The sequence below is a fragment of the Pristiophorus japonicus genome, unplaced genomic scaffold, assembly GCF_044704955.1.
Source record: "Pristiophorus japonicus isolate sPriJap1 unplaced genomic scaffold, sPriJap1.hap1 HAP1_SCAFFOLD_105, whole genome shotgun sequence".
Taxonomy (NCBI): Eukaryota; Metazoa; Chordata; class Chondrichthyes; family Pristiophoridae; genus Pristiophorus; species Pristiophorus japonicus.
In genome coordinates this window covers 1,602,902-1,621,418 of record NW_027250702.1, presented here as the reverse complement: position 1 = coordinate 1,621,418, position 18,517 = coordinate 1,602,902, and the positions used below count along the sequence as shown (strand labels likewise).

The following is an 18,517-nucleotide window of genomic DNA, read 5'->3' as shown; positions in this document are numbered from 1 at the left end:
TTTACAGAAGAACTCTGACAGAATGCAACAAGCTCGTGGTGCTGACCAGAAAGACAAGGTGGGACATGTCAATCAGAAATAGTGCCGTGTCCTAAACAGGTCGCTGGGTGTATTATTAGATCACCAGCCATTCCTGGTGTAATTCAGGGGATGGAAGTCTGGGGCTAAATATTATATTCCTGGACTGGAAACACTGGGACCCGCCTCTGGCCAGTGCTCAGTTGTTCTGTTTATTAATTAATTGTATAATCGATGTAAACGGATATTTCACCGCGCTCTTCAACTGTTCTCTGAACTTGGACTGGGTCACCCCGTAAATAAATGTGTTTGTGCAGCAACTTAAATTCCGCAGTATATATCCGACTTGTCGAAAGGTATATAAAGAAACATTGTAATCATCGGGATGTATTCCTGCAATGCTATAATATAAGAATTCTATAACAAATATCAGCCACAGCAGTATGAAGCTGCCGGATATGGTGAAGAGTAAAATGACAGACTTCCTCCTGCTCTCCATCTCTGGGTCACTGCCATTCCCCCCCTTGCTCTCACCCCTCAGACCCCTCCGGACTCGACTGGCCACTGAAATGTGTCTGATTGTCAGAGCATTGAGCAACAAAATTACAGCGAATGGGAGCAGTGGGGTTAATACCGTATCAAACCAGTCAAATCCCAGCCATCCGGGCTCAGTATAATAGGCTGGCATTGAATAACAGAACCACTGAACATTGTCGATTATATATCCAGGTACAATTGTAAAGTAGTGAGGAATGTTTTTTGAGCAGAGCAGAATGCAGCTTGTTGCCAGGACCACAGCCGCAGTTCTCCCGGTGCAATATTTGGTTTTCAGCTTCTGCCAAGAAATGGCCACAAATCGATCAAAGGTGAAAGTGACGGTGAACCAGACAGAACAGTCAGTGGCTACACAGGACAGGAGACGTATAACGCGACACACAGGGGTGATACCCAGGAAAGACCACGGGAAATAATACCAACTGATCCGGTACAGTATGATCGCAGTGATGACCACCAGTAGATCCGCCGCTGCCATGGCAACCAGGTAGCGAGTGGTGCAGGTGGACAGACCGCACTTTCCCCGGGACAGGACCACAATCGCCACTAAATTCACTGTAATAAACAGAAGGGAAAAGAGACAGTCAATTATTGGTCACACATTGTCGGTGACTGAGCCCAGACAGTAAGGCCTGTCATTTCGCACAAAAACGGCTGGGTGGACATCGGCTCAGGAGTTAACATGTAACGTATATCATCCCAATGCAACCTAACTCCAACCCGCTACTTCCCAGTTTAGCAGAGACGGGGCAGTGGGAGGGAAGCCGAGCCACCCCAGCGGGCGGGTCGGCAACATTAATGGTAACATAGAAAGATAGAAAACAGGTGCAGGAGTGGGCCATCCGGCCCTTCGAGCCTGCACCACCATTCAATAAGATCATGGCTGATCATTCCCTCTTTACCCCTTTCCTGCTTTCTCTCCATACCCCTTGATCCCTTTAGCCGTAAGGGCCATAACTAACTCCCTCATAAATATATCCAATGAACTGCCATCAACAACACCATGTGGCAGGGAATTCCACTGGTTAACAATTCTCTGAGTGAAGAAATTCTCCTCATCTTGGTTCTAAATGGCTTACCCCTTATCCTTAGACTGTGTCCCCTGGTTCTGGACTTCCCCAACATCGGGAACATTCTGAATCTATGACCCCTAGTTCTAGATTCCGTCACGAGGGGCAACACCCTATCTGCATCTACCCTGTCGATCCCCCTTAGAATCTTATACGTTTCAATAAGATCACCGCTGATTCTTCTAAACTCCAACGATTATAGGCCCAGACTGCTCAACATTTGCTCATAAGACAAGACCTTCATCTCAGGAACCAGCCTGGTGAACCTTCGCTGAACAGTGCATGGTCACTGCAGGAAGATAATCAACCAGTGGGGGTCGGGGACCGGGAAACCACACCACTACTGTAGCCCCTCAGCCCGAGTTATTGACTCAACTGGTCACTGTCTCCATGACTCTGCCTCCTCCCTCCTCTCCTACCCATTCCACACCAGGTTACAGGCCCACAGGATCAGGACCACAGAAGGCGGGTATCTTCAGCTCAGAAAAAGGAAGACATGTTGTAATCACTGGTGTGGGAGGTGGCATCATCGGAACAGATGCAACGAAGGCAGCGACACTCGGAGAATGTAATAGAGTCCTTCCCGCAAGCTGGGTGAGAGGTCATATCATCAAGGTAGCTGGAGCACTCTGCCGGATTATGGGAGGTATTTGTCGAGAGCCTGTCCTCAGAAATGGACTTAGAGATGTCGAGGAAGGGGAGGGTAGTGTCAGACGGAACATGTGAAGGAGAGAGAGGGGCGTAAATTAGAAGCAAGGTTGACTGCATAATTAGAATAATGATTATTATTATTAATAATATTAATAATAACTATATTATTAATAATAATAACAATAACTTTTATTTATATCACGCCTTTAATTTAGTTAAACATCCCAAGGTGCTTCAGAACAGTCTTAACAGGACAACACAGAAACATGGGACACCGAGATAAAAAATAAGAAATTAAAGCACATGACCAAAAGCTTGGGTAAAAGAGGTTTAAGGAGGGACTTCCAGAGTTTAGGGCCTAAACAGCTGAAGGTAAGGCCACTGATGGTTGAGCAGTATAATGAGGGATGTTCGAAAGGGCAGCATTTGAAGAGCGGAGATACCTTGAGGGGTTATGATGCAGAATAATATTATAGAGATAGGGAGGTGCAAGGCCATGGAGAGATTTGTGAACAAGGATGATAATTTTCAAAATCGAAGCGTTCTTTAACCGGGAGCCAATGTAGGTCAGAAAGCACAGAGCTGAGGTGATCGGTGATCATGACTTTGTGCGAGTTGGGACATTTTCCACGTCATGGCTATAAAATAAAATTTCGCGAACACAGTCATCAATGTACCTGAACAATATGTGAAGGAGGGGACCGGAGTAGAATTGGAACAACGAAGGCTCCCTGTATCCCAAGAAAAGGCAGCATAGCAAGGGACCATCCGAGCTCCCATACCAGGACCATTGGAGAGTGGAGATAGAATATTGTTCAGACCAGAGGTCCAGCACTTGTACTTTCAGCAGGGGCAGTGCACTGGGGTCTGGATCAGGATCAGCAACCTGCAAGGGTTTTCATTCCCAGCCCAAAGCCGGTGAGGGCGAGACGACTTCCAGTGTGAATGGCGAGTGAATTAAATTGTAAATGGGGCACTCAGAATGTATCAGCGGCGATAGGCGCAGGGAAATTCGCCATCCGCTGCGAGTTTCAGGGATGCTCGGGTTTACTGTACAATTGGACCATTTTCCAGACCTCAGGAGCCTACAGTCAACAAAGGCAGACTTTGATGGCAAAGTCCAACATTGCCTTCAGTGTGTCTGTGCAGACTTCGGACGCCTGAGGAAGAATGTGTTTGAAGACCAGGACCTCAAACCCAGGACAAAGCTCATGGTCGACACGGCCCTCCTATATGGTTCAGAGACATGGAATATTTACAGCAGACACCACAAAGCACTGGAGAAGTACCAACGCAGTCTCCGCAATTTCCTGCAAATTAATTGGCCGGAGTAGCGCACCAACATCAGTGTTCTCGGTCAGGTTAATACACCCAGCAGCGAAGCATTGACCACATTCGATCAGCTCCTTTGGATGGGCCACATCGTCGGCATGCCTGACATTAGATCCAAAAAGCAAACGCTCCACACGGTGATTCGTTATTGTAAGCGAGCCACAGCTGGGCAGAGGAAACCTACCATGACACACTCCAAACCTCTTTTAATAATTGCAACGGCCCCTCCTATACCTGGTAATCCCTGGCCCTAGACAGCCCAAGTGGAGGAAAAGCATCCATGCGGTGCAGAGCACATCGAGGCTTATCGCCCAGAGCAAGCTGAAGCCAAGCGTAGATAGCGGAAGGAGTGCGCAGCAACCCGGGCACCCCACACTGCCGTTAGTTCAACCAGCGTCTGCCCCATTTGTGACAGAGAATGCAGGTCATGCATTGGACTCTTCAGCACTCTGGAAAATAATTGTTTGTATGGAATCGAGTCATCCTCGAGTCCGAGGGTACGCCTCAGAAGCGGAAGTAGAATAAATATTGACCCACACTGAGTACATCCGACAGTGAAAGACACTCCCAGTAATACATGGTCACTGGGTATGGTGTTCCACACCGGTTAGTGACCCACACTGAGTATATCCCACAGTGACACACACTCCCAGTAATACCTGGTCAATGGTGTACAGTGTTCCACACCGGTTAGTGACCCACACTGAGTATATCCCACAGTGACACACACTCCCAGTAATACTTGGTCAATGGTGTACAGTGTTCCACACCGGTTAGTGACCCACACTGAGTATATCCCACAGTGACACACACTCCCAGTAATACTTGGTCAATGGTGTACAGTGTTCCACACCAGTTAGTGACCCACACTGAGTATATCCTACCGAGATCACATTCCCAGTAATACATGGTCAATGGTGTACGGTGTTCCACACCGGTTAATGACCCACACTCAGTATATCCTACAGTGACACACACTCCGAGTAATATGTGGTCACTGGGTTATGGTGTTCCACACCGGTTAGTGACCCAAACTCAGTATATCCTACAGTGAAACACACTCCGAGTAATACGTGGGCACTGGGTTATGGTGTTCCACACCGGTTAGTGACCCACACTCAGTATATCCTACAGTGAAACACACTCCGAGTAATACGTGGTCACTGGGTTATGGTGTTCCACACCTGTTAGTGACCCACACTCAGTATATCCTGCAGTGACACACACTCCCAATAATACATGTTCACTGGGGTATGGTCCTCCACACTGGTTAGTGACCCACACTCAGTATATCCGACAGTGACACACACTCCCAGTAATACATGATCACTGGTGGTACAGTGTTGCACACCGGTTAGTGCCCCACACTCAGTATATCCTACAGTGACACACATTCCCAGTTATACATGTTCACTGGGGTATAGTGTTCCACAGTGGTTAGTGACCCACACTCAGTACATCCTACAGTGACACACACTCCCAGTAATACATGTTCACTGGGGTATGGTCCTCCACACCGGTTAGTGACCCACACTCAGCATATCCTACAGTGACACACACTCCCAGTAATACATGGTCACTGGGGTATGGTGTTCCACACCGGTTAGTGACCCACACTCAGTTTATCCTACAGTGGCACACACTCCGAGTAATACATGGTCACTGGTGGTACAGTGTTCCACACCGGTTAGTGACCCACACTCAGTATATCCTACAGTGTCAGACTCTCCCAGTAATACACGGTCACTGGGGTACGGTGTTCCACACCGGTTAGTGACCCACACTCAGTTTATCCTACAGTGACACACACTCCCAGTAATACATGGTCACTGGTGGTACAGTGTTCCACACCGGTTAGTGACCCACACTGAGTACATCCTACAGTGTCATACACTCCCAGTAATACATGGTCACTGGGGGTACAGTGTTCCACACCGGTTAGTGACCCACATTCAGTATATCCTACAGTGTCAGACTCTCCCAGTAATACACGGTCACTGGGGTACAGTGTTCGACACCGGTTAGTGACCCACACTGAGTATATCCTACCCTGACTCACTCTCCCAGTAATACATGGTCACTGGGGTACAGTGTTCCACACCGGTTAGCGATGCACACTCTGTATATCCTACACCCTCATACACAATCCCAGTAATACATGGTCAATGGGATTATGGTGTTCCACAGCGGTTAGTGACCCACTCTCAGTCTATTCTAAAATGATACATACATACATGGTCACTGTGGTACTGTGTTCCACACCGGTTAGTGACCTGCACTCAGTATATCCTACAGTGACAGACACTACCAGTAATAAATGGTCACTGGGCAACTGTGTTCCACACCGGTTTGTGAACCACATTCAGTATATCCATTAGTTAGACACACACCCAGTAATACATGGTCACTGGAGTACGGTGTTCCACACTGGTTAGTGACCCACACACAGTACATCCTACAGTGACACACACTCCCAGTAATACATGGTCACTGGGGTATGGTGTTCCACACAGGTTAGTGACACACACTCAGTATATCCCAAAGTGACAGACACTTCCAGTAATACATGGTCACTGAGGTACGGTGTTCTACACCGGTGAGTCACCCACACTCAATATATCCTTCAGTGACACACACTCTCAGTAATACATGGTCATTGGAGTGTGGTGTTCCACACATATACTAGAACATACGAACATAAGAATTAGGAACAGGAGTAGGCCATCTAGCCCCTCGAGCCTGCTCAGCCGTTCAACAAGATCATGGCTGATCTGGCCGTGGACTCAGCTCCACTTACCTGCCCGCTCCCCAAACCCCTTGCTTCCTTTTTGGTTAAAAATCTATCTATCTGTTATTTGAATACATTCAATGAGCTCGCCTCAACTGCTTCCTTGGGCAGAGAATCCCACAGATAGACAACCCTCTGGGAGAAGAAATTCCTTCTCAACTCGGTTTTCAGTAGGCTCCCCCGTATTTGGAGGCTCTGCCTCCTAGTTCTAGTCTCCCCGACCAGTGGAAACAACCTCTCTGCCTCTATTTTGCCTATCCCTTTCATTATTTTAAATGTTTCTGTAAGGTCACCCCTCATCCTTCTGAACACCAACGAGTAAAGACCCAGTCTACTCAATCTATCTTCATAAGTTAACCCGCTAATCTCCAGAATCAGCCTCGTGAATCGTCTCTGTACCCGTTCCAAAGTTAGTATATCCTTCCTTCAGTAATGTGACCAGAACTGCACGCAGTACTCCAGGTGCGACCTCAACAATAACCTATAGAATTGCAGCAGGACCTCCCTGCTTTTGTGTTCCATCCCTCTCGCAATAAAGGCCAACAATCCATTCGCCTTCCTGATTACCTGCTCCACCTGCAAACTAACCTTTTGGGATTCATGCACAAGGACCCCCCAGGTTCCTCTGCACCGCAGCATGTTGTAATTTCTCCCCATTCAAATAATATTCCCTTTTACTGTTTTTTTTTCCAAGGTGAATGACCTCACACTTTCCGACATTGTACTCCATCTGCCAAGCCTTAGCCCATTCGTTTAACCTCTCTAAATCTATTTGCAGCCTCGATGTGTCCTTGACACAACCCGCTTTCCCACTAATCTTAGTGTCATCTGCAAATTTGTTACACTACACTCCGTCCCCTCTTCCAGATCATCTATATATATTGTATCAGTTGTGTTCCCAGCACCGATCCCTTTGGCACTCCACTAACCACCGATTTCCAACCTGAAAAGGATCCATTTATCCAGATTCTCTGCTTTGTGGTAACCAGCCAATTTTCAATCCGTGGTAATACATTTCCTCTGACTCCGCGTAAATGATCACTGGAGAACAGTGTTTCACACTGGTTAGTGACCCACACTCTGGTATCCTACAGTGACAGACAGTCCCAGTAATACACGGTTACTGGGGTACAGTGTTCGACACCGGTTAGTGACCCACATTGAATATATCCTACAGTGACTCACTCTCCCATTAATACATGGTCACTGAGGTACTGTGTTCCACACCGGTTAGTGACTCACACTCTGTATATCCTACAGTCATACACACTCCCAGTAATACATGGTCACTGGGGTATGGTGTTTCACAGCGGTTAGTGGCCTACACTCAGTCTATCCTAAAGTGATACATAATCCCAGTCATACATGGTCACTGGGGTACTGTGTTCCACACCGGTTAGTGACCCACACTCAGTCTATCCTACAGACATACACACTCCAAGTAATACATGGTTACTGGGGTACTGTGTTCCACACCGGTTAATGACCTGCACTCAGTATATTCTACAGTGACAGACACTACCAGTAATACATGGTCACTGATGTACAGTGTTCCACACCGGTTAGTGACCCACACTCAGTATATCCTACAGTGACAGACACTACCAGTAATACATGGTCACTGAGGTACCGTGTTCCACAGCGGTTAGTGACCCACACTCAGTATATCCTACAGTAACACACACTCCACGTAATACATGGTCACGGAGATGCGGTGTTCCACACCGGTTAGTGACCCACACTCAGTAAATCCTACCGTGACAGACACTCCCAGTAATACATGGTCGTTGCGGTATGGTGTTCCACACCGATATGTGACCCACACTCAGTATATCCTACAGTGATACACACTGCCAGTAATACATGGTCACTGGGGTACGGTGTTCCACACCGGTATGTGATCCACACTCTGTATATCCTACAGTGATACACACTGCCAACAATACATGGTCACTGGGGCATGGTGTTCTACACCGGTTAGTGACCCACAATCAGTATATCCTACAGTTACTCACACTCCCAGTAATACATAGTAACTGGGGTACACTGTTCCACACCGGTTAGTGACCCACACTTAGTATATCCTACAGTGCCACCCACTCCCAGCAATACATGTTCACTGGGGTACACTGTTCCACTCTGGTTAGTGACCCACACTCAGTATATCCTACAGGTACACACACTCACATTAATACATGCTCACTGGCGTACTGTGTTCCATACTGGTTAGTGACTCACACTCTGTATATCCTACACTGACAGACAGTCCCAGTCATACACAGTCACTGGGGTACGGGGTTCCACACCGGTTAGTGACCAACACTCAATATATCCTACAGTTATACATACTCCCAGTAATACATGGTCACTGGGGTATAGTGTTCCACACCGGTTAGTGACCCACACTCAGTATATCCTGCAGTGACTCACACTTTCAGTAAAACATGGTCACTCGGGTATGGTATTCCACACCGGTTAGTGACCCACACTCAGTATATCCTACAGTGACACACACTGCCAGTAAAACCTTCTCTCAGAGAGTTGCTGCACTGAGGACTGTTACAACTACACGATGTTCCACTCAAGGCATAACTTGATAATTCAATGAGCCTCTTAGTTGCAAGCAGATGTTTATATCAAATGAGACAAAGGAATCAAACTGCAGATGTAATTGAGCACAATTGACTTCATAGAATGGTATCACTGATCGTGTGTCTGTATAACAGTGACCACTACACCAACATTTAACATTATCAGTCACAGAGCAAAACCAGAGACCAGGCCATGCAGAGATTTACACAACTTCAATGGTTATAGTCACTTACCAGGAACGCCGGTGACGGCAATGATCATGTAGCATATTTGCCTTGCTAATCTAACAGTCTGATACATTTTCTGTGTGAGGCGATGTGCCCCTTCGCTCTGCAGGCAATCTCCCAGTATTATACTCTGTGGAGATACAATCCAGAGCATTCAATTTATACCCTGCAGAATCACCACAGGGACATTGAGGTTACGACATCGCTCAAATTGGTTATTGTTATAATTTGAACAAACAGATTACGACATTGGAGAAAAGTCCCTGTTGTGATGGAATACATTTGGAGTTGAAATTGGAAAAAACAAAGACAGGACAATTCTGATTATATCCATTAACAAATGAAGATTGCCTTCTATATCCTGCCAGCAACAGATTGTTGTTTGAAACAACATCAGGCCCATATCTAGATATGATATTGATCCACTGATGACTTTCACTCTGCTATGGCCATTCAGAAACTACATTCCAAATGTTCAAGTGCCCCCTCAATTTTACTCAACTGCAACCTAGGATGGAGCAGCCTTCCTTAAATGCAGCCATTCAATGAAAATATTTAAGTGAATCATTTGTGTCAATCGTCCTCAAACTAATTCAGCTCCACAAACTAATACAGACCCTCAAACTAATACAGTCCCTCAAACTAACACAGGCGCTCAAACTAATACAGTCCATCAAAATTATAAGGTCCACGATGCCACACCACAGAGGGGGCTGTGTTGGGAAACCGTGGTAGTAACTACAACAGGTGCTATATAAGGCTGAAGGCAGTCTGGAGCTGAACACTAAAGGACGAAGGTCACAGCAGTTAGATTTACACAAGACCGTGTGTAGTCAGTGATCTTTGTGCTACATACACCAGAGTATTAGTTTGATGGATAGTATTAGTTTGAGGGGCTGTATTAGTTTGAGGGTCTGTATTAGTTTGATGGACTGTATTAGTTTGAGGGACTGTATTAGTTTGAGGGACTGTATTTGTTTGATGGACTGTATTAGTTTGAGGGCCTGTATTAGTTTGAGGATCTGTATTAGTTTGATGAACTGTATTAGTTTGATGGACTGTATTAGTTTGAGGTTCTCTATTAGTTTGATGGTCTGTATTAGTTTGAGGGTCTGTATTAGTTTGATGGTCTGTATTAGTTTGAGTGAATGTATTAGTTTGATGGACTATATTTGTTTGCTGGACTGTATTAGTTTGAGGGTCTGTATTAGTTTGAGGGTCTGTATTAGTTTGAGGGACAGTATTAGTTTGATGGACCGTATTAGTTTGAGGGTATCTTTTAGTTTGATGGTTTGAATTAGTTTGATGGACTGTATTTGTTTGAGGGACTGTATTAGTTTGACGGACTGTATTAGTTTGATGGTCTGTATTAGTTTGAGAGACTGTATTAGTTTGATGGACTGTGTTAGTTTGAGGGACTGTATTAGTTTTAGGGCCTGTATTAGTTTGAGGGACTGTATTAGTTTGAGGGACTGTATTAGTTTGATGGACTGTATTAGTTTGAGGGTCTGTATTAGTTTGATGGACTGTATTAGTTTGATGGACTGTATTAGTTTGAGGGTCTGTATTAGTTTGATGGACTGTATTCGTTTGATGGACTGTATTATTTTGAGGGACTGTATTAGTTTGAGGGGTTGTATTTGTTTGATGGACTGTATTAGTTTGAGGGGCTGTATTTGTTTGATGGACTGTATTAGATTGAGGGTCTTTATTAGTGTGAGGGTCTGTATTATTTTGATGGACTGTATTATTTGAATGCACTGTATTATTTTGAGGGTCTGTATTAGTTTGAGGGGAAGTATTAGTTTGATGGACTGTATTAGTTTGAGGGAATGTGTTAATTTAAAGGGAAGTATTAGTTTGATGGATTGTATTCGTTTGATGGACTGTATTAGTTTGAGGGGATGTATTAGTTTGAGGGTCTGCATTAGTTTGAGGGACTGTAATAGTTTGAGGGACTGTAATAGTTTGATGGACTGTATTAGTTTGATGGACTGTATTAGTTTGATGGACTGTATTAGTTTGAGGGGATGTATTAGTTTGATGGACTGCATTAGTTTGAGGGGCTGTATTAGTTTGAGGGACTGTATTAGTTTGAGGGTCTGCATTAGTTTGAGGGACTGTAATAGTTTGATGGACTGTATTAGTTTGAGGGTCTGCATTAGTTTGAGGGGCTGTATTAGTTTTATGGACTGTATTAATTTGAGGGTCTGCATTAGTTTGATGGACTATTAGTTTGAGGGGCTGTGTTAGTTTGATGGACTGTGTTATTTTGAGGGTCTGTATTATTTGATGGATTACATTAGTTTGACAGTCTGTATTAATTTGAAGAACTGTATTAGTGTGAGGGACTGTATTAGTTGGATGGACAGTATTAGGTTCAGTGTCTGTAATAGTTTGAGGGACTGTATTAGTTAGAAAGGACTAAACTAGATTGAGGGACTGAATTAGTTTGATGGACTGTATTAGTTTGAAGCTCTATATTAGTTTGATGGAGTGTATTAGTTTGAGGGTCTGTATTAGCTTGATGGAATGTATTAGTTTGAGGGCCTGTATTAGTATGAGGGACTGGATTAGTTTGAGGGGATCTATTAGTTTGATGGACCGTTTTAGTTTGAGGTACTGTATTAGTTTGATGGGCTGTATTAGTTTGATGGACTTTATTAGTTTGATGGACTGTATTAGTTTGAGTGACTGTTTTAGTTTGATGGAGTGTATTAGTTTGCGGGTCTGTATTAGTTTGATGGACTTTATTAGTGTCAGGGTCTGTATAAGTTTGGGGGAATTTATTAGTTTGAGTGGCTATGTTAGTTTTAGAACCTGTATTAGTTTCAGCGACTATATTAGTTTGTGGGACTGTATTAGTTTGAGACCCTTTATTAGTTTGAGGGATTGTATTAGTTTGAGGGTCTGTATTAGTTTGAGGATCTTTATTACTGTGAGACACTGTATTAGTTTGAGGGTCTGTATTACTTTGAGAGACAGTATTAGTTTGAGGGTCTTTATTAGTTTGAGTTTGGATATTAGTTTGAGAGACTGTATTCGTTTGAGAGACTGTATTAGTTTGAGGGTCTGTATTAGTTTGAGGGACAGTATTATTTTGAGGCCCTGTATTTGTTTGGAGGTTTGTATTAGTTTGAGGGTCTGTATTAGTTTAATGGACTGTATTAGTTTGATGGACTGTACTAGTTTGATTGACTGTATTAGCTTGATGGACTGAATTAGTTTGTTGGACGGTATTAGTCTGAGGGGAAGTATTAGTTTGATGGACTGTATTAGTTTCATGGAGTGTATAAATTTGATGGACTGTATTAGTTTGAGGGGATGTATTCGTTTGATGGACTGTACTAGTTTGATGGACTGTATGAATTTGAGGGGATGTATTAGTTTAATGGAATGTATTAGTTTGAGGGGCTGTATTAGTTTGAGGAACTGTATTAGTTTGAGGACCTGTATTAGTTTGTGGGTCTGTATTAGTTTGAGGGGTTCTTTTAGTTTGATGGACGACATTAGTTTGAGGGTTGTATTAGTTTGAGAGACAGTATTAGTTTGAGGGTCTGTATTAGTTTGTGTTTCTGTATTAGTTTGAGAGACTGTATTCGTTTGAGAGACTGTATTAGTTTGAGGGTCTGTATTACTGTGAGAGACTGTATTAGTTTGAGGGTCTGTATTACTTTGAGAGACAGTATTAGTTTGAGGGTCTGGATTAGTTTGAGTTTCTGTATTAGTTTGAGAGACTGTATTCGTTTGAGAGACTGTATTAGTTTGAGGGTCTGTATTACTTTGAGAGACTGTATTATTTTGAGGGTCTGTATTAGTTTGAGTGTCTGTATTAGTTTGAGGTTCTGTATTTGTTTGAGAGACTGTATTATTTTGAGGCCCTGTATTAGTTTGAAGGTCTGTATTAGTTTGAGGGGCTGGATTAGTTTGATGGACTGTATTAGTTTGATGGACTGTGTTAGGTTGAGGGCCTGTATTAGTTTGAGGGACTATCTTAGCTTGAGTGCCTGTATTAGTTTGATGGTCTGTATTAGTTTGAGGGATTGTATTAGTTTGAGGGGCTGTATTTGTTTGAGGTTCTGTATTAGTTTGATGGACTGTATTAGTTTGAGGGACTGTATTCGTATGATTGACTGTATTAGTTTGAGGGTCTGTATTCGTTGATTGTATTAATTTTATGGTCTGTGTTAGTTTGATGGTCTGTAATAGGTTCAGGATCTGTGTTAGTTTAATGGACTGTATTCCTTTGAGAGACTGTATTAGTTTGAGGGTCTGTATTAGTTTGATGGACTGTATTATTTTCCGGGACTGTATTAGTTTGATGGACTGTAATAGTTTGATGGACTATATTAATTTGAGGGGCTGTATTCGTTTGAGTGTCTGTATTACTTTGATGGACTTGATGAACTGTATTAGTTTGAGGGACTGTATTAGTTTGATGGACTGTATTAATTTGCGGCTCTGTATTAGTTTGATGGACTGTATTAGTTTGATGGAGTGTATAAATTTGAAGGACTGAATTAGTTTGAGGGGATGTATTAGTTTGATGGACTGTACTAGTTTGATGGACTGTATAAATTTGATGGACTGTATTAATTTGAGGGGCTGTATTTGTTTGAGTGTCTGTATTACTTTGATGGACTTGATGAACTGTATTAGTTTGAGGGTCTGTATTAGTTTGATCGACTGTATTAGTTTGAGGGACTGTATTAGTTTGATGGAGTGTATAAATTTGATGGACTGTATTAGTCAGAGGGGATGTATTAGTTTGATGGACTGTATTAATTTGAGGGGATGTATTAGTTTGATGGACTGCATTAGTTTGAGGGGATGTATTAGTTTAATGGAATGTATTAGTTTGAGGAACTGTATTAGTTTGAGGACCTGTATTAGTTTGTGGGTCTGTATTAGTTTGAAGATCTTTGTTAGTTTGTGGGTCTGTATTAGTTTGAGGGGTTCTTTTAGTTTGATGGACAACATAAGTTTGAGGGTCTATATTAGTTTGAGGGTCTGTATTACTGTGAGAGACTATATTAGTTTGAGGGTCTGTATTACTTTGAGAGACAGTATTAGTTTGAGGGTCTGTATTAGTTTGAGTTTCTGTACTAGTTTGAGAGACTGTATTCGTTTGAGAGACTGTATTAGTTTGAGGGTCTGTATTACTTTGAGGTTCTATATTTGTTTGATTGACTGTATTAGTTTGAGGCCCTGTATTAGTTTGAAGGTCTGTATTAGTTTGAGGGGCTGGATTAGTTTGATGGACTGTATTAGTTTGATGGACTGTGTTAGGTTGAGGGCCTGTATTAGTTTGAGGGCCTGTATTAGTTTGAGCGGCTGTATTAGTTTGAGGGTCTATATTAGTTTGATGGACTGTATTAGTTAGAAGGACTGTATTAGTTTATGGTTCTGTATTAGTTTGAGGGACTATCTTAGCTTGAGTGCCTGTATTAGTTTGATGGTCTGTATTAGTTTGAGGGATTGTATTAGTTTGAGGGGCTGTATTTGTTTGAGGTTCTGTATTAGTTTGATGGACTGTATTAGTTTGAGGGACTGTATTCGTATGATTGACTGTATTAGTTTGAGGGGCTGGATTAGTTTGATGGACTGTATTAGTTTGATGGACTGTGTTAGGTTGAGGGCCTGTATTAGTTTGAGGGCCTGTATTAGTTTGAGCGGCTGTATTAGTTTGAGGGTCTATATTAGTTTGATGGACTGTATTAGTTAGAAGGACTGTATTAGTTTATGGTTCTGTATTAGTTTGAGGGACTATCTTAGCTTGAGTGCCTGTATTAGTTTGATGGTCTGTATTAGTTTGAGGGATTGTATTAGTTTGAGGGGCTGTATTTGTTTGAGGTTCTGTATTAGTTTGATGGACTGTATTAGTTTGAGGGACTGTATTCGTATGATTGACTGTATTAGTTTGAGGGTCTGTATTCGTTGATTGTATTAATTTTATGGTCTGTGTTAGTTTGATGGTCTGTAATAGGTTTAGGCTCTGTGTTAGTTTAATGGAATGTATTCCTTTGAGAGACTGTATTAGTTTGAGGGTCTGTATTAGTTTGATGGACTGTATTATTTTCCGGGACTGTATTAGTTTGATGGACTGTATTAGTTTGATGGACTATATTAATTTGAGGGGCTGTATTCGTTTGAGTGTCTGTATTACTTTGATGGACTTGATGAACTGTATTAGTTTGAGGGACTGTATTAGTTTGATGGACTGTATTAGTTTGCGGCTCTGTATTAGTTTGATGGACTGTATTAGTTTGATGGAGTGTATAAATTTGATGGACTGTATTAGTTTGAGGGGATGTATTAGTTTGATGGACTGTACTAGTTTGATGGACTGTATAAATTTGATGGACTGTATTAATTTGAGGGGCTGTATTCGTTTGAGTGTCTGTATTACTTTGATGGACTTGATGATCTGTATTAGTTTGAGGGTCTGTATTAGTTTGATCGACTGTATTAGTTTGAGGGACTGTATTAGTTTGATGGAGTGTATAAATTTGATGGACTGTATTAGTCAGAGGGGATGTATTAGTTTGATGGACTGTATTAATTTGAGGGGATGTATTAGTTTGATGGACTGCATTAGTTTGAGGGGATGTATTAGTTTAATGGAATGTATTAGTTTGAGGAACTGTATTAGTTTGAGGACCTGTATTAGTTTGTGGGTCTGTATTAGTTTGAGGATCTTTGTTAGTTTGTGGGTCTGTATTAGTTTGAGGGGTTCTTTTAGTTTGATGGACAACATAAGTTTGAGGGTCTGTATTAGTTTGAGGTTCTGTATTACTGTGAGAGACTATATTAGTTTGAGGGTCTGTATTACTTTGAGAGACAGTATTAGTTTGAGGGTCTGTATTAGTTTGAGTTTCTGTACTAGTTTGAGAGACTGTATTCGTTTGAGAGACTGTATTAGTTTGAGGGTCTGTATTACTTTGAGGTTCTATATTTGTTTGATTGACTGTATTATTTTGAGGCCCTGTATTAGTTTGAAGGTCTGTATTAGTTTGAGGGGCTGGATTAGTTTGATGGACTGTATTAGTTTGATGGACTGTATTATGAGATAGACTGTATTAGTTTGATGGACTGCATTAGTTTGTTGTACTGTATTAGGTTGAGGGGCTCTTTTAGTTTGAAGAATTATATTTGTTTTTTGGACTATATTAGGTTAAGGTGCTTTATTAGTTTGATGGACAGTATTAGTTTTAGGGTCTGTGTTAATGTCAGGGTCTGTATTAGTTTGATGGATTGTATTAGTTTGATGGACTATATTAGTTTGTGGGGCTGTAGTAGTTTGATGGACAGTATTAGTTTTAGGATCTGTGTTAATGTGAGGGTCTGTATTAGTTTTAGGCTCTGTGTTAGTTTGTGGGTATGTATTAGTTTGAGGACCTGTATTAGTTTGTGGGTATGTATTAGTTTGAGGGATTGTATTAGTTTGAGGGACTGTATTAATTTGATGGACTGTATTAATTTAATGGAGTGATTTAGTTTGAGGGACTGTATTAGTTTGATAAACTGTTTTAGTTTCAGGGACTCTATTAGTTTGAGGGGCTGTATTAGTTAAATGGACTTTATTAATGTCAGGGTCTGTGTTAGTTTGAGGGACTGTATTAGTTTGAGTGACTATATCAGTTTGAGAGCCTGTATTAGTTTGAGGGACTGTATTAGTTTGAGTGACTATATCAGTTTGAGAGCCTGTTTTAGTTTCAGGGATTGTATTAGTTTGAGGGACTGTATTAGTTTGAGACCCTTTATTAGTTTGAGGATCTGTATTCGTTTGAGGGACTGTATTAGTTTGAGGGACTGTATTAGTTTGAGACCCTTTATTAGTTTGAGACCCTTTATTAGTTTGAGAGCCTGTATTAGTTTGAGGGACTGTATTAGTTTGAGGGACTGTATTAGTTTGAGCGTCTGAATTAGTTTGAGGGACGTTATTAGTTTGAGAAACAGTATTAGGTTGAGGGTCTGTATTAGTTTGAGTTTCTGTATTAGTTTGAGAGACTGTATTTGTTTGAGAGACTGTATTAGTTTGAGGGTCTGCATTACTTTAAGAGACTGTATTAGTTTGAGAGACTGTATTAGTTTGAGAGACTGTATTAGTTTGAGGGTCTGCATTAGTTTGAGGGTCTGTATTAGTTTGAGGTTCTGTATTTGTTTGAGAGACTGTATTAGTTTGAGGCCCTGTATTAGTTTGAAGGTCTGTATTAGTTTGAGGGGCTGGATTAGTTTGAAGGACTGTATTAGTTTGATGGACTGTATTAGTTTGTTGTACTGTATTAGTTTGAGGGGCTCTTTTAGTTTTATGGTCTGTATTAGTTTGAAGGATTGTATTTGTTTGATGGACTATATTAGTTTGAGGGACTGTATTAGTTTGATGGACAGTATTACTTTTAGGCTCTGTGTTAGTTTGATGGACTGTATTCGTTTGAGAGACTGTATTAGTTTGAGGGTCTGCATTAGTTTGGGGTTCTGTATTAGTTTGAGAGACTGTATTAGTTTGAGGGTCTGTATTACTTTGAGAGACTGTATTAGTTTGATGGTCTGTATTAGTTTGAGCACCTGTATAGTTTGTGGGTCTGTATTAGTTTGAGGGTCTGTATTAGTTTGAGGGACTGTATTCGCTTGAGGACCTGTATAGTTTGTGGGTCTCTATTCGTTTGAGGGATTGTATTAGTTTGAGGGACTGTATTTGTTTGAGGGACTGTATTAGTTTGAGGGTCTGTGTTAGTTTGAGGACCTGTATAGTTTGTGGGTCTGTATTCGTTTGAGGGATTGTATTAGTTTGAGGGATTGTATTAGTTTGAGGAACTGTTTTAGTTTCAGTGTCTGTATTAATTTGATGGAGTGTATTAGTTTGATGGACTTTATTAGTTTCAGTGCCTGTATTAGTTTGATGGACTGTATTAGTTTGAGAGCCTTTATTAGTTTGAGGCTCTGTATTACTTTGAGAGACAGTATTAGTTTGAGGGTCTGTATTAGTTTGAGTTTCTGTATTCGTTTGAGAGACTGTATTCGTTTGAGAGACTGTATTAGTTTGAGGGTCTGTATTAGTTTGAGAGACTGTATTAGTTTGAGAGCCTTTATTAGTTTGAGGCTCTGTATTACTTTGAGAGACAGTATTAGTTTGAGGGTCTGTATTAGTTTGAGTTTCTGTATTCGTTTGAGAGACTGTATTCGTTTGAGAGACTGTATTAGTTTGAGGGTCTGTATTAGTTTGAGAGACTGTATTAGTTTGAGGCCCTGTATTAGTTTGAAGGTCTGTTTTATTTTGAGGG

The 18,517-nt window shown here is 41.8% G+C and overlaps 1 protein-coding gene across 1 annotated transcript; it reads right to left on the bottom strand.

Moving 5' to 3' along the window:
• Positions 1 to 217: 217 nt before the first annotated feature.
• On the bottom strand, positions 218 to 9,306 carry LOC139241356 (probable G-protein coupled receptor 139). The gene is made up of 2 exons (XM_070869964.1): positions 9,240 to 9,306; positions 218 to 1,128 (listed from the first exon to the last, which is right to left on the bottom strand). Exons 1-2 carry the CDS (start codon positions 9,304 to 9,306, stop codon positions 218 to 220), a joined length of 978 nt encoding a protein of 325 aa, XP_070726065.1.
• Between the last annotated feature and the right edge of the window lie 9,211 nt (positions 9,307 to 18,517).